The sequence below is a fragment of the Astatotilapia calliptera genome, chromosome 8, assembly GCF_964374335.1.
Source record: "Astatotilapia calliptera chromosome 8, fAstCal68.1, whole genome shotgun sequence".
Classification (NCBI taxonomy): Eukaryota; Metazoa; Chordata; class Actinopteri; order Cichliformes; family Cichlidae; genus Astatotilapia; species Astatotilapia calliptera.
This window is the reverse complement of record NC_137429.1, coordinates 19,797,315-19,813,637: the sequence shown is the minus strand read 5'-3', so window position 1 is coordinate 19,813,637 and position 16,323 is coordinate 19,797,315. Positions and strand designations below refer to the sequence as shown.

The window sequence follows — 16,323 nt, the reverse complement described above, 5'->3', positions numbered from 1 at the left end:
AAATAATTTTTTTTGGTCTTCAAGCTTTTGTATTTTTTCAATATTGTGCATTTGAGTGATGCACTTTGTTACTCTTGGATAGTATTTTACAATTTTTATTATCATTATTGTGATTACATTTCTTTATAAGCAGGAGCTGTCTCTAAAGCCAGAGATTTTAGCGCGGCACCACTAACTGTCATTCTACTGCTGAGCGAGGTTTATGTTGTTCACATCACTGATTTCTGGTTAATGGGGTTTTTAAACATCTGTTGCTCCCCCAGAAAATTTTGAATGTCACTTCCTAGATGACATATTTAAGATAAATGGCTCCTGTTCATCTGCCACGACGGGCCATCACTTGGTATGTCACAGTCCACATCTCTTGCATTTAATAGTTCAACCGCCACAAGAAAAAGGGATTAAAAGAAAACCAGATAATGTCATTTAACAGGTGTTAACATGTAAACACTACAAATAAAACTAATATATTCCAACAGAGGGATTGGGCAATCAGTCTGGCAAGGATATTGGTCAGTTACAATTTTCAGGTATTTCAATCATCTAAATATTTTGATTGCTTCCAAATTTGTAAATATCACATATCTACAAAAAAATTGTTTTTTAGACTCTTTTAAGTGATAAGACATGGAGGACTCAAAGTATTACAGACTCACCTGTTCATGTGTGGGTTTTTTGGCGTTAGAATGATATTAGTAAATGGTAAACATCATCTATGCAAACAGAATTTTCCTCTCAATACTGCAAAATGTATTGTGTTAGAAGTAACAGTCTTTCTAACATTTATTTATTTATTTATTTATTGCATAAAAATGATGAGAAACCATAAATTAATTGTATGAGGATATCTTAGATTATCTGTGATAGCTATGTGAAGGGAAACACTATGACCACGATGCATTGCACCATTAAAAATATGTATTCCTGTATAAGATATGACAGGTTTATAAATGGCGGTTAAAAGCTTTAATTTACAATGGTTTTATTCAGTCCTGTGTTGCTGTGTCTTTAAGAAAGACCATATTGCAGTAAAAGCTCTTCACACTGCACCTCCCTAAGTGACATATTATCTTTTATAACAAGCGACAGGTCATGACACTTTCTGTATGTTTGCATTTTGAAATACGGTAAGCTCATGCTACTATAATATTAGAATGAGGCTTAAAATCAAGTTTTCATATTGGTGTGTCATATGTAAAAATTCTGTAAAATCAACTTTGTTTTTATTTTTTTTTACCTACAGTTGTACTAAGTGTCATTTTTATGGGATGACAGGTGCGATCTGTTAAAACTCAGTGCAGCACAAAGGGAGATACTGTCTGCTTCTTCTATAGGCTGCTGACAAACACATCAATAATAGAGTGACTACAGGTAGACCTTCAACTTAAAGTCAGTACTTCAAGTCTCATATAGTAACTGTTCCTATATGCTCACATAAAGCATTATGTAAAGGGAGACACATCATTACGTTATGATGCTATGCTTTTTGTTAGCTTTATCTCTATGATTTATGTTAGGAAGACCTTCCTATTGTTTTATTATCATGTAGAGTAGCACGGACATTATACATTTTTTTATTTATGTATTTCTTTTACCAAGTAAATACAGATTAAATCATGAATGATTGTTATTTCAAGGATTTATCACAGTTAATGAAAGTCTGTATTTGACATGAGTGGATTGTGGTGTGGAGCTTTTTTCCTTCCCACTGTCTCCAAAATGCTTAGTTATAGGGAGTCATATGATTGTTGGGGTTTTCTCTGGTTCACTTTGCAAAGTAAAGTGCCTCGAGGCAACTGTTGTTGGGTTTTGTCGCTAATATTGAATTGAATTCAGTAAGAAGCACGGAGAAGCAGTAAGTCTTTTCCTGCACTGGACGTCTTTAAAAGGCTTTCTTTTTTCTTGCAGTAATCCCTGCAGATGGACCCAATTCCAGCAATGACTGAGGCGGTGAATATCCTTCAATATATGTGAGTTGTTTTGTTTTGTCAAGATAAAATCTCTATAAACAAAGGGGATTGCCGATTATTAAATCTTAAAATGGTATGAATGTGTTCCCAGGTTCCCAGTCTTAGTCCTTGCCGTAGCTGGTATACTATTCTGCTTCTATATCCATGCAAAAAAGAAAAGAGCAGAATTTAATGTCACCATACCGATGCAAGATGACACCAATTCTTCATCACCCATTTCTTTGCCGGCGGATCAGGCAGAAGTGGACACACGTTATGATCCTCCTCGCTACAGCACAGTGGATTTCCCACCACCATACTCACTGGTGCGTGACCAAATTCTATAGCTAGGTTCTGATTCACATTGCACATAGATTTGAGCTATGAGCCTAAAGGATGGATCTGTCTCCAGTGGTGAAACCTGGTAAAAAGTAACAGACAGAACTAGAGTTCCATTATTAAGCCTGTGTAGATTCACACAGACTACTAATGGTAGTCTTGAGTGACTAAAAAGAAAGAAACTGGGCTTCTTTTCTTTGATTTGTGAAGACATTTCACCTTTCATCCAAGAGGCTTCTTCAGTTCTAAAACAGCAGATGGAGTATTTACTCTCTAGTGGGGTGTGTCTCCTTGGAGGTGGCCTGGGAGGTTGTTGACCTACTATTAATCATCTGAGTCGTTACGATGCAAAACAAAGTATATATGACCCTAACGACTCAGATGATTAATCATGGCTCAATGAGGGCTACCTCCAAGGTTAAATACCTGGGACTCTCCATTAGTTGTTTGAGTTAGCCTTTTCACAAACCAAAAAGAAGTCCACTTGCCTTCTTTCCAAACTTTCAAGGCATCCCACCATCCCAAGATGCCACCATTACAAGTGAATGTGAATGTTTTCCCACCTATATGTTTCCCTTATCAAATGCAAAGTAGAAGCATGTGGGAACCAAAAAAATTTATGCAGCAAATGGCAGACCATATAAAGTTTAGGAGGTTGCTGAATGCTGAGGCACATGATGAAATTGAGCTTAATGGCATGGATGACCATGGCTGAGATGTAATATCTAGGTGCCCCATTACTTTGTTCATATAGTGCATGTAAGCCTTTGTGGTGCACATCTATGTGATGGATATGCCCGCATGAGCAAATGATAAATGAAAAAAACAAACAGATTTGTCCTACAGAGATTTGAATTGCAGAAAAAATAAATTAATGAAATGATTAAATTCCAGCCCGCATTATCTTGAAAGGACCGCAATGTCTTCAAGAGAAAAAACACTTTTCACACAGCACTGGTTATTAATTTCAAACCTACAAACTAGTAAGAAAACCAACATAATTTTTATCTTTATTTTGAAAACACAAAGCTTTTCCAGTTAGCTTAGCCTTAGCACAAAGACTGCAGGGAAAACAGTCTGAGTCTGGCAAAATAAAGCAATAAGGCTCATTTAGCAGTTGCTGTTAAACTCACCAGTGAACCGCTGGTTTATTTATGTTGGCTTAATCACTGCAAAAACTAAAACATAAAACAAGCTTGTGTACAGAACTGCTTCTTGGCTGCACACAATCGTTTCCCATTTCCAGATGTTTCCAGTGATTGAACTAATCTAAAGCTTACTGAGTGTTGGGAAAAGCTGGGAAAAAGCTTTACAGGCAATGCAATTAAACACTGTGCCATAAATTCAAACTGAACTGTGTACGGACAGTCTAACTTTGAACTCTACTTTCCTACAGTTTGATCCCAGGCTCATAGGTGTCTGCCCAAGTAGCCCACCGCCTGCCTATGACATGTATCCAATAATGCTGCCTCTGGCACCTCATTACTGGACAACACCAACTGGACATCAACAACCAACCCCATCATCCTCGGGCAATAATTCTGCTCACCCAAATCCTCAGAGGTCACACAGATTACACTCGACTTGAACTGTCAACAACAGCAGAATGTATTATGTCTCATATATGCATTTAAAACAGTGTTGTTTTCTCTTTTATTGAATATAACTTGAAGTTTAAAAATGATTATGCACTATGCATATTCTCTATTTCAATTTTTAATAGTCGTTACAGGAAGATTCAGACTACAGTGTAGTAGATCCCTGGTAGAACCATAAAAGCACCATGTATTTCTATATGTTGCATTATATACTCTTTATTATAATACAGTACGTACAGGTTGAAGGAAAAATAACATAAACAATGAATACGTTGCCAGAATTTTTTTTTAATTTTCTGAGTAACATGTACAGTGATAGAAGTGAAATGTTACATGATGAAAAAATATAGCGTTTCCTTGGCTTTTCAACCATGTTAAGGCAAAAGTAAGCATTAAATCGAAGCCACTGATAAATATTTTTACTGTTTGTACATCAAAATAACAAAAAAACTTCCATCAACTAGCCAACCAGCAATGTTAGGTTACACGTTCGCCTTCATTACACAATCAGTGCATACTGTAGGCTACTTCGTCAGGTATTTTTCTTTCTTTTTCTTAATAGAGCTTAAGTGTTCTCAGTGCTACAAATACAAGTCCGACAGAATCAAGCAGACAGAAGTGACACGCTGTGATCCACTGGCTGGATCCTTTAACTGTCAAACAAACTAGAGCTTTACCAGCACGGGACAGGAAATGTTCAACGTATTCAACATTGAAAAGCAAATAAAACAAACTGAGACTTCAGGAATACTGCAGAAGGTCTCACTCTGTTTCTGTATACATATACATATATATATATATGAGAGTGTGTGTGTGCACATTAGGGTATCTCGTGTGTATTGCATGTATCTTCAAAATGATCTATTGCTGTTCAGTTTTCAAATCTGTGGACACAAACGAGATTACGCACAGTTCTGAACACATACAATCATACTGTATGATCAAATAAAATATAGAGAATTTGATACAAATATGACATTTGGTATCTTTTATCCTTAACCAATCTGTCCTACCGATCCAATGTAAACATTACACTACATAAAGTATTTAAGATTCAAAGGCTAAAACGTTAAATGTCCTTCAAGGAAAACCTCCAACATAGCACTGTTACTTGCAAAACATATGGATTACTCTAAGTCTATATCCACATTTATGATAACACACGCACACTCACTCGCACTATTGCACTGAACCTCATAATTACCTCTAAGTCCTTCTTTACAAACATCAATAGAGCTTTATTCCAGTTCTGACAAATAAAGTACAACTTGACCTTAGGCTCAACAGAGGAACACTAACTTTGTACAAAAAACAATGCTCTACATGAGGCTGGTCTTCTGCAGTGTATCCGCTTCTTCACCACACGCCTCTGCCACCAATAGCTGCATGTGGAAACAACCCACCCCACCCCCCCTCTGGAGCTACCAGTGATGTATCGTCCCTCAACCTTTGGCCTGTGACCTTGGCACCTTGCTGGCGAGCTCTCGGTGACTATCAGAAAACCCAGCTGACAGGCACCCACTGGTGCTCTGTCGACAGTTTCTCCAGCGCAAGCCGTAGACTTCGGAACGCCGCCTCCAGGCCGTCGTTTATGATGCAAAGGTCAAAGTAATGTCCATAGGCTCTCTTGATGCGCTCACTCTCATCCACCGTCCTCTTTAGTTCTGAGTCCTGAAAGGAGTGTGTCAGGGAGAAGTGCTTTAAGGACAGAATTGTAAACACTGTTAAAGCTACTGACACCAAGGGAGTGGACATAATGTTAAGAAACCAGAGAACTTTCACGACCCACAGCGAGCAAATCCAATATATATTTTTCAAACTGCAAAAATCCATGCAACAACAAGTCATGGTCAAAAAGTTTTTACAACTCTACCTGATTCAAGTCAATTTGATCGGTTTCTCCTTAAAGGTCACCTCTTTGGGCTGCTTCCAGCGAGGTTTCTATTTCTAAAGTGCTCTCTGGAAATCATGCTACGACCTTTTCCCCATTTTGGTGTGTGATGCAGGTGTGTCCAAACAGCTACTTTTCAACTAAAATTTTATTTTGTCAGAGCAGACAGTCACAAGAGTCTCAATCTGGTGAGTAGAGTGGGCAATGACCAATGATTGTGAAGAAAACTCCTGCTGTGTGAACAGTGTGAACCACAGTTTCTGCTGCATGTCCTGCTTCAGATACTTCCTCTGCACTGATGACCTGACCCTGGAGGACAAATGTGCTCGCACAAAATGACAAGTGTCCTTGGTGTGTTTCTCCTGACCTCAGGCAACCTGCCTTCAGGGTCGGACACTCAATCGAAGACTGAGGTTTGAGATATGATCTCTGTTAACATGAAGGATTCATTTGATACAGAGTGTGATGTTTGCTTTCTGAACAAATTATAGGTCCAAAGTGAAATTGCAGCACACACAGTTCAAATGTTTAGAACCTGTCAGGACTTCAGGTGAGCAATTTAAATATACCAGCGGCAGTGGAAGCGAGTGCACCAAAGGAGCACATAAAGAAAGCATTAAAGTCAGTTTAAATAAGAAATAACTTAACTAAATAAATAATAACATGTGTTTTGGGGTGGAAATGTGCAAAGACTTTTGCTACAAGTTTAAATATATATTTCTACATTGCGCAAAAAATTACCGGAACACATCAAATGTTTTGGTTCAGATGTTGTCAGATCTTGAATGCTCCACCAGAGTAACTGATATGAGCTGTTTCCAGCAACACAGGGGTCGCATCAAACCATAGAGCCAACAGCTACATCTCATTTGTTACTGTGGGCCTCTAATGATCTTGGTAGAGAACGAATGAAAGCACAGACTTACTGTTAACTGTTTTGTGACAACTCCTGACTCAATTGCCGACCTATTCATAGCTTTGAGGACCTCAAAGTCTGGGGCTTCGATGAACACAACGTAGGGCAGGAATTCAGATGTCCGCAGGACTTTAATAGCCTTAAGAGAAAAGCAGAAACAGTACAGATGTTTTACAATCACTGCATCCCTTTGCCGCAAATGAGCAAAAACACTCAAACAAATCCAATAGAAAAGCTAAGAATCCCATTAAAAAAACACCTGCAGCGTCTTCCTCTGACTTAGTTAATAAGATGTGTAAAAATAATTATCTGAGTGGATGCAGATCATTAAGAGATCCTCTTGGATAAACATTGATGAAAAGACTGAAAGCAATTCAGCAGCCACAAGCTGTTCTATCCTGGAGAAATTAAAGTGTAACCAAATAAAGAAGGTAAAGCTGTTTCCTCTACCTGTGGGTTAACATCCAGGATGCAGATCTTTCCTGTTTCTATCACATCGTGTATGGAGCTGATCTTTGTGCCATACAGGTTCCCGTCATACTCGCCGTGCTCCAGGAAACGCCCGTTTTTGATGTCACATTCCATTTCGCTGCGGCTCATAAAGGAGTACATCTGGCCATCTCTCTCATCCACCTTTGGTTTTCTAGAGGTGACTGGGTCATTGCAATAAACAGAAACATCTTTGGTTTTTTTTAAACTGATCTGCACTAAAGGTTCAACTTCAGCTACAACAAAAACCTGCTTGTGCTTTTACTGGTGAGTATGGCGTCGTGTGATGATAGCTTTACTCACAGGGGATTGTGGTGCCATAGCGTTGGGGATCTGACACCAGCAGTTTGTTCTTCAGGCTACGACGGCCGACACCCTGAGCTCCGATCAGAACCAGAGTCTTCCTCCTGAAGGGCGGGACTTTGGCAACCTCCTCGTAGATCCGCAACTCATGACGATCAAATTCTGATCAGGAAGTAATAATAAGTCAAACTGAGACAAGAAAAAATAAAATAAAATAAAAAAATCACAAGGTAGTGGATCATTTTGCCCAAAGCTCATATAAAGTTACCTGCATTCTTGGTGGTCAAATACATCATCTTTTTCTTCTTCTTACCCACCACTCCTGCACAAAGAGGACCTGAGACAGAGCAGAGAGAAAAGCAACATCAAACCTTCAACCACTTAACAAAATACTTCTGAAAACACTCCAAGAGCTGATGAAAATGTAAAGCATGGGAGGGTTTTACAGAGACCACTAGATGGCACTGTGCGCCAATACTAATTAGTTGCATACAACCAATCTGCTGCCAGGGACACCTGTGACTGCACGATCTGCTGACCGTCTGTGCGGCAGATTATTTGGCATAGGAGAGAGTATCTTCTAGAAGGAAAGTAATACTTGGAATCACGAGTACTCATATACTCAGTACTATCCTGATGACAAATTTACCTTGTCAAAGTAGGGCAAAAAATAATTGTGACTTTGTTCTGAACAGCTATAGTTCTAATTATTAAATATTGTGTCCCAACTATATAGATCAGTGGATAAACATTATTGTATCAATTTCCAAATGTTTCATTCTCTCTCTGCTGGTATATGTGGAAAACATGCTGATAGACAGCTGTGTCCTTCCTGAGCTCCAAGGGCAGTACAGTTGGACTGTCATCTTCCTCTCCTCTACAAGTGAAGGGTATGCAGCTGGCTATGACTCACCACCTGTTTTGTTGCCACTGAGCAGAGCAGAGCAGTCAAATCTAAAGAAACACGGCCTCTTTTCACGCCACGTCTCATGAGAGGAGAGATCATTATTGATCAGATTTTACGGACCGTTGTCTTATCACCGCTCCTCAATCAAGCCTTCTTGTCGAGGAGGGGTAGCGCTTGAATGTCAGACCCTGCAGCTTAATAACCAACAGATTGGATCAGGCCACCTGAGTCACTCCGATGCTCATTACCAGATCAGCGCTCTCTGACTGAGGAGCAGACTGAAGAGGTGAGAGGAGGATGAGCGAACAGCGCCAGATGAAGCACTTGTATGATATGGAGAGGAACAGATGTTGGCTTTGTTGCCGGGGTGTTTGTGCAGTGAGGAGCCTGTATCGAATCTGCATAATGAGAAGCGCTTCTCTGCTCTGCTGCATACCGCTAATAGGTGTACCTGTAGTAGCGAGCTCCAGATCTCTCTTCACAAAAGCCTTCCTCTTCTCCTCAAGTAGCTGGCTTGGAATTAGACCTGCGCTGCCACCTTCTATATGACAGGCCTACGAAGGGGAAACGCACATGAAGCGGCTAACAAATTGAAACATCTTATGTGACTAAAATACGCACATGTGGCTGTACTAACCTGCCACCAGTTGAGGTCCTCCTGGTTAAAGATCTGCAGAATGTCCCCACTGTTGAAGCTAAGCCCCGCCTCCTTACATGGAATCAGGTTATCATGAGACGGGTCGTAATCAAAGTGACACTTCACAAAGGCCTGAATGAATAATTACATTAGAGAGAGGGAACATGTCAGTCAAACCTTTTACACCGAATATAGAATCGTGATGCTTCCTGTGTGTACACGTGATCGGCTTAGATGGTCTGGATGACCGACTGTCCATCAATATGAAACAGCCCTAGCCCATGTAAAGCCTTCCCTATCTCCCAGCTCGCTCTTCCGACAGCTCAAGCCTGCAGGATTCAGCTCATAAACCAAACCATCTATCCCAACCCCCACTGATAGGACAAGGAGTCGATGGACTGAGACAAAAAAAAAAAAAAAAAAAACATGGAGAAAAAGAGGGAGAGAGAAATAAAGAGAGAGCCAAAATCTGTAGCCATGGCAACCATCCCCTCCTCCCCCCTCTGCGCTTGACGTCGTCTCTTTTCTGAACTGATGCATGAACATAAAATGGGCTTTGCCATCCTGTACCGTACTGCCTTTGCGTGCGTGCGTCCTTCCCTCTGTAAGGACACGACAGACAGACGGACAAACGCATATTCTCCTTTAGCCAAAGCGAGCTGTCAGTTGAGTTTAGTCGCCAGCGTTACAACCAAGCTCCAGGCCTGGACAGCTGGATTACACTGAGACTTCTGGGTACAACTCTAATCGTAGCATCGACACCACATACGCTGTGCGTCCACCTACACAGCTCTTAACTGTGCGAGCACAACCAATCATTCTTTAATGTCTCCTGCGCACAGATTTCTCTTAAGTATTTAAGTAGGGCAGCTTTCATAGAAAAAAGGAAAACTAAACCCTCAACAAAGCGAAGGCTTTTAGACCATAATGTATGCCGGAGATATGTATTCTTACAAAGAAATCTGCATCTTTTGAAATCCATGAAGAGCTATACCTGAGGATAGACTCTTCTGAGGTGCTGAATGGAAAGGAGGTGATTTCTCTTATACATGAAGGCCCTCTTTCAGCAATTTTGCCAGACTGAACGCTGTCTTTTGGTGCAGGGTGCTATCATCCTAATGTGTGAAATACTTCTGTTCTGTAAGGTTCTGCTACCATCGTAAAGATACGCACAAGGTGTCTTTTGAAGTCAGTGCCTTGACACATTAGAGTGTATAAGGGAGGGATGGTGATTTGTTGTCTTTTCAAGGAGTTTGTTTTGTTTTGCTTTTACTCCCTGCTGTTTTGTTTACTTTCATGTTCAGCTGCTGGTCTGGTTTTTACACCAAAACTAATGAGGTTAGGTTTAGAAACAGATCGTGGTTCTGGAATAAAACACACCCCTGGAATTAAACTTACCTAATGAGTTTAATTCACAGACAGTATAAAAGACAGGCACTGGTTTCTGAAGTCATAGAGTTGAGTGTTTCAGACATCACCATGTTGGTTTATGCTATCTGTGGTTTAAACGTGATACTATTGGTCCTTTACAAATGTGCATGTGTGAAGATGAGAGTGAGAAACCCGTCTTAGTGTGACAGTAACCTGATGCACGCACTGAGGCCAAAGCATCGCTTGTATTTGATTAATTAAATCCCGGAATTAAGAAATAGACAGAAATAGACATTTTTTTCACACAAATCTAGTCAGAAACAGGTGTCTTAAAATTTTGTCCTCATGATATATCTTTTTCCTCAGGAGGAAAATTAAACCAAAGATATTAAAGTTTATTCTGTCATGCATGTCTGAACCAATAAATTAGGAGATCGTAAGCTTTGTAAAATCACAGCTTTCTTCACACTAAAGGACTATAAAAATACATTTCTAGTAGGTGGTGAACACAAAAACAGTTTAACTGCAAACTATCTTTATAGTATAATCTCATATATAAGCTGGATTTTTTTTCACCTATACAAATACAGGCCATTTACCATTTACCATTCTTTTCTTATAAACGATGTTCTTGTATATGTTGGTTAGACATAAAGAATTTATTTAGTCCAGCTTCTCAAGATTCACTGCATTTTTCCTCTTCGCAGAGGCCAATCAGTAGCAGTGTTGTGTACACTGCATCCTCTCATCCTTGCATCCTATTGGCAAAAATTTACCAGGCAAGATAACCTTTCAATTTCCCCTCAATACTAAACTCGGTGAGCGGGTTTCAGTTTGATCAGAGTCTGATTCTTAGAAAGCTAATGCTCATCAGCTAACATAACCAGAGGAGAGCACTGACATCAACTAATAACTAAGCACTACACCAAGCAATTTCCTGCAAACATTTGATAGTCAATCAACTGTGGCATCTGAAATAATGAAAAAAAAGGCAAACATATGAAGGGGATCCTCTGCGTTATAAGCTGCCTGTGAGATCTTTCTCTAGCTTGCTCATGACGATTTCAATTACAGATCCATTATGCATGGGTGCAGGAAAACTGCTCTGCATTTGGATAAGTGACAAAGCTGTAATGCACATATTAAAGCTAAATAGCCAGTGTTATCTAAAAAGTCCCATTATGGTATTACATAATGATTCCTGGCACAGCGTGCAAGGTTATAGATAGCAGGGTGGATGCCAGGGAGGACATTAAGTGGTGCTTACTGATGAAAATGACTGTATACTTTTAAATCAATTGAATCTTTTTATGCAATATTTATTCCACAATGTATTCTACTTTAACAAAAACAGAAGCTTAAATGTGGAAGATCAAAGCATTTCGAGCACAGAAAGTTCCATTAAAGTGTCCTTTTTATATTTATTTCCAGCTCCAGTTTGTGCCATTTAGGTATTTTGGGGATCTTTCATGTGTGATCAAAGAGCAACAGCTATGATGCAGCAGAGTTTGCAGAACAAGTTTTAACTGCACAGATTTAACTTGATTTGAAGCAAAGCTTGAATCGGGTTTGCTTTGTAAACACTCCTAAAAATGACCGACCTGTCTAGGTGTGTGCGGCTCCTGGTAGCTGGGCAGGATCTTCAGTACAACGCTGCCGCTTGCGTCCTTCAGCATTTCCTGGAGGACTTTGGGGTCGTTGCCGACCTCTTTGCCGTTCACCTCCTTGATGATGTCGCCAACATGAAGCAGACCTTGCTGGTCAATCATGCCACCGTGGAGGATCCTGGCAATCACCAGCTCGCCGCTCTCTACTCGAAAAGTCACTCCCTGTGCACATGTACAGAGTCTCAGTGTAATAATTATTTTTCATGCGGGCTAACTAGAGAAGGAGACCCAGGGGGACAGCCTGGCAATGTCCTCCACTGTAAAGTGGTTTAAGAGACGAGTGGGGGTGAGTGTTTAATTTAATTGTGAGGGATGAAGCCAATGGTAAAATCACTTGAGCTGAAATTAGGAAGCCAACAGATGCAAACATATCTACTGTTATATTAGAAAGACATTTAGGCTTAAAGAGATATATTTCAGGCTTCTTGCTTTAACATTGAATCACTATTATTGCACCTTATTTTTCTTTTTTATCTTAAACTAATGTCTCGTCACCTCTGACCTGTGATTGGTTGATCCGAGAAAGATGGCAGAGAGTTTGTGTGCAGAAAGTGAGACAATAGGGCATCTGGCAAAGTTATCATCAAATTATCCGTATGTGCCTGCTCACCGTGGACATAAATCACACTAATTTAGCGCTACAATGCCGCATAAATCTGACTTTTGTCTCTTTTTAACAATGGTAGAGAAAAATCTCATTATACTGAGTGCATATGCTCCACCCAAAGCATAAATCCTCCACTTCTCTGGGGTGTTTTATCGGCTTACAGTTTATAGTCAGGCTCAATCCAGCCTTAATGATTACACTTTGCAGGTTTTCTTTACTGAGCAGACTTACCAGGTGCTCACCAGACACCTTACGGATGCCGACCATCCTGACTGCGTCTGGAGGAACCGGCTGGTTGTTGAGGGCTGCGTCCATGAATGAACAGGGGCTCGGTGGTGGAGTCTCATAGTTTTTGGATGCCACAGAATCATGAGTCTCCAGGAGGGACTGTGAACATACCGACAGGTGATGTAATCACACATGAAGATGTAATACACATTACATAAACTGCAAAAAATTATCTCGTCTTGCTCTCATCAGTGAGGCTCTGCCATCAGAGCAACAAAGTACTGCAGCTCCAGTAAGGGAAATCATGTTTCACGAAGCTTAAAAAGCTAGACAAGTGCTGGTTTATTCAAATTAAAATTTGATGTGAGGGATGTGTCGTGTTTTCCAGACCTGGAAGTGGGGTTCCTTCAGGATGCGAACAAGTTCATCAGCTGCCTGGCTTCTGTTCGCGAGCGGGCTCAGCTCTTTGAGGATGTCCTGGACCAGCTCCACATTGTTCTCACGCACAGCTTCAAGCTTGGGTTCCTCAAATCGCTCATGAGCCTAGGATTCGATTAATATAAGACAGATGTTACTCCAGGCTATCCTTCCAATCTCAGTCCATTACCTGTCTCTCCTATTACGTGTTGTGTGTATTTTCCACTGATGGAGCAAAACTACACAATCTCCTACTTTATTTTATTTTTAATGAGTGCAGCAAAGTAGCTTGTCAAGTTACAACAAATTTAGCAAAGCAGAAGTAGCAAAGAGCACAATAGCAAACAAAACAAAACCAAGTAACCTCAATCCAAGCTCCTGCAGAGACAAGCGCACAGCCTGTGTTCATAAATGGTGAGTTGATGATACAAAAATAAAAATAAATAACTACAGGCACCAAGTTGAGCAGAAACATGTACCCTGCAGGTTTTTCAAGGTATGATGTGAGACATCAATATTTCAGGGAGCATTCATTTTTCACTTTCCGCTCCCCTGCTGCTAAAGATAGACGTACACAAGGTCTCCACACCTCTGGCTCTGAGTGAGCAAACTTATCATGTGACTCTTGACTCTAGGTTAAACCTCTCTATGGTACACCGTGCTATGCTCTGCAAACCATTCAGTTGCTACAGAACTTAATTACATGCAGACTGTTTTTCAAAAACCAAATGCAAATGCAATCATTTACAGTGACACAATTGGCAACTGCACACTAACCGGTGCTGTGCTTGTAGATTCATATTGTTAGGCAATCCCACAGAGTATTTGTGTGGTGGGACTGACTACTACCCTGGCAGCTAAAATGTTTGTTTGCTGAGGATGAGATGAAGGATCCATGCCGGGGGACAAGAAACTTACACGTAAACGCACAAACAGATCCACAGATATTCAGTCAAACACATAAATCTGTGTACTTAACTACACGGTACTACACACAGAGGGATACAAGGTTTTATCTTCAGGCATTCGAGCAAGCACGCAGCTCTTTTCTAACCTTAAGGAACAACATAGTATGAGCAGAGAGTAGAAGTAGGAATAACTGGTATACACACAATGCGATTGACACAAAAAAAACAGATCTGTGTAAGCGAAGAAAAACATCTACTCTGAAAACTGCAGTAATAACACATTTATTCTCTGGTGATGAGTGGCATTCCTTTTAGAAGTAATTTCAGCACAGTTAAAAAGCAATCTCTTAGATTATAGTATTACCTAATGATAAGAGTACGCAAGAAAACTTCCACATAAAATAAAATAAATTTTAAAGAAAACATTGCCATGACCTTACCTATGTGTTACAGTGTCCATCCTACCATTCATCTACTTCTGGAAATCCTGACTTAACCTGCAGAGCGAGCTGTCATTGGCAGCACCTCTTCAATCACATGCCCAGCATGCAGGACTATTAATTCCCCTCAGAGTGACAACTCAAGCTGACCTAAAAGCTATTCGCTGCAGTTTCAGAGATGCAGCAACAGCAGCAACATTTTATCCCTCTGGCATAAAATGATGCAAATACTGCCACATGAAAACTCTCTGCCACCTCACTAACTGACCTTAACAAGCCTGCTAACGCAACCATATCCACGAGCTCAGCAGAATGCCTAGAAGTCATGGACGGAAGTAACAAGTAAGAAGAAAATGCAGTGGCATGGTTACAGTAACAGACTGCTTATTTTAAAAAGTAACTAAATAACAACTAAGTAACTTAATAACTTAAAGTTCCTACTTCACCTCGTCTATCACATTCACAAACTTGGGTGTCAACGCCGCCTGCCCACCCAGCCAGTGGCCAACAATACCCTGCCAGCCTTTTATAGCTGAGGGGTATAAAAAGTAATCTGAGGAAAAGAGTTTCTCCTTTTTCTTTTTCTTCAACTGCAAGTGAGTTAGCATCGCTTTATTTGACCTTCATACATTTAATAAGCACCACCATAGTAGGTCAGGACTCTTATGACTCTAAGTCAAATATTTCTAAATTGGCCATCTGTGTTAATCCTCGAGGATGGATGGATGGATGGATAATCCGTTTAGAGCAAGCCCATGTTAAAATAAAAATATTCATATTTGGCTGAAGTGTACCGAGACTCTGATAAGTATCCACATTTTCTCCCACCCCTAGTAACCAGTAGTACAACTCTTTATCTAGGCTTTTCAGCAATCAAGGCTAATGAGCACTGGTGCTCTAAAGACAACCAGTTAACAAAGCTGGCGCAGCAGTGTTACAATTATATTAGTCTGTAAAAATTCACTCTCTCATTTTTGCCATTTTACAAGCTGCATGAGACAATTTCCTTGCCTTTGCCTAAGATATCAGCTGTAATTCAACAGGACCTCTATGTCAGCTATAGAAATAAACATAAACTGAATGCCAGGTTTGTGAGACATGAGGACCTTATTTTAAAATAATCCCATGCTATAGCACTGTTTGGTCCATTTACATTAATCTGTTGTTAGGTGGTTGCCAGGCAATGTGATTGCACCATATTAAATCACATATATCATTCAAATATAAAAAAATTTTATAAGGTGTTACAGGTGCAAAGATCCTAAAAATTGGTCAATTTAGCCTGTTAGTGGTTGGTTGCTGGGCAACACAATGATGCCTTAATATCTAATATAGATTAGAACCTTCAGGGTCCCAATATATATCACTGTGTGCCAAGTTGATGGTGCAGGAGGTCATGGATAACCACAGAGCCAGAGATTTGCTGTATTATAGAAAGATACTTTGCAGAAGCCATTGTGAGTAGTACCAAGGTTCATTATTTCAGAGCCACGTGGCATTGTTTTACCAAGACGCCGCAGTCTCATTAATAGTCTGAACAGGCGGCATGTGACGGCTTAGAAATTAGATTAAATAGCACGAGGTACAAAGCTGAAAGTGTCAAAGCAAGCGTCGGCTCATTTAGTCGCCCTAACTACTTTAATAGTTCCGACTACT

General features: G+C 40.2%; 1 protein-coding gene across 4 annotated transcripts in view; it reads right to left on the bottom strand.

Moving 5' to 3' along the window:
• Positions 1-4,154: 4,154 nt before the first annotated feature.
• mpp2b (MAGUK p55 scaffold protein 2b) overlaps positions 4,155-16,323 on the bottom strand; it is a 46,712-nt gene continuing 34,543 nt past the window's right edge. For all 4 annotated transcript variants that reach the window (XM_026178911.2, XM_080305184.1, XM_026178912.2 and 1 more), the window contains 10 exons: positions 13,293-13,445; positions 12,906-13,061; positions 12,002-12,229; positions 9,030-9,161; positions 8,844-8,946; positions 7,754-7,822; positions 7,486-7,647; positions 7,144-7,346; positions 6,704-6,832; positions 4,155-5,557 (listed from right to left, as the gene is read on the bottom strand). In XM_026178911.2, coding sequence (XP_026034696.1) covers positions 5,381-5,557; positions 6,704-6,832; positions 7,144-7,346; positions 7,486-7,647; positions 7,754-7,822; positions 8,844-8,946; positions 9,030-9,161; positions 12,002-12,229; positions 12,906-13,061; positions 13,293-13,445 — 1,512 coding nt within the window. In that variant the 3' untranslated portion in view covers positions 4,155-5,380. The remainder of the gene's footprint in view (positions 5,558-6,703; positions 6,833-7,143; positions 7,347-7,485; positions 7,648-7,753; positions 7,823-8,843; positions 8,947-9,029; positions 9,162-12,001; positions 12,230-12,905; positions 13,062-13,292; positions 13,446-16,323) is intronic.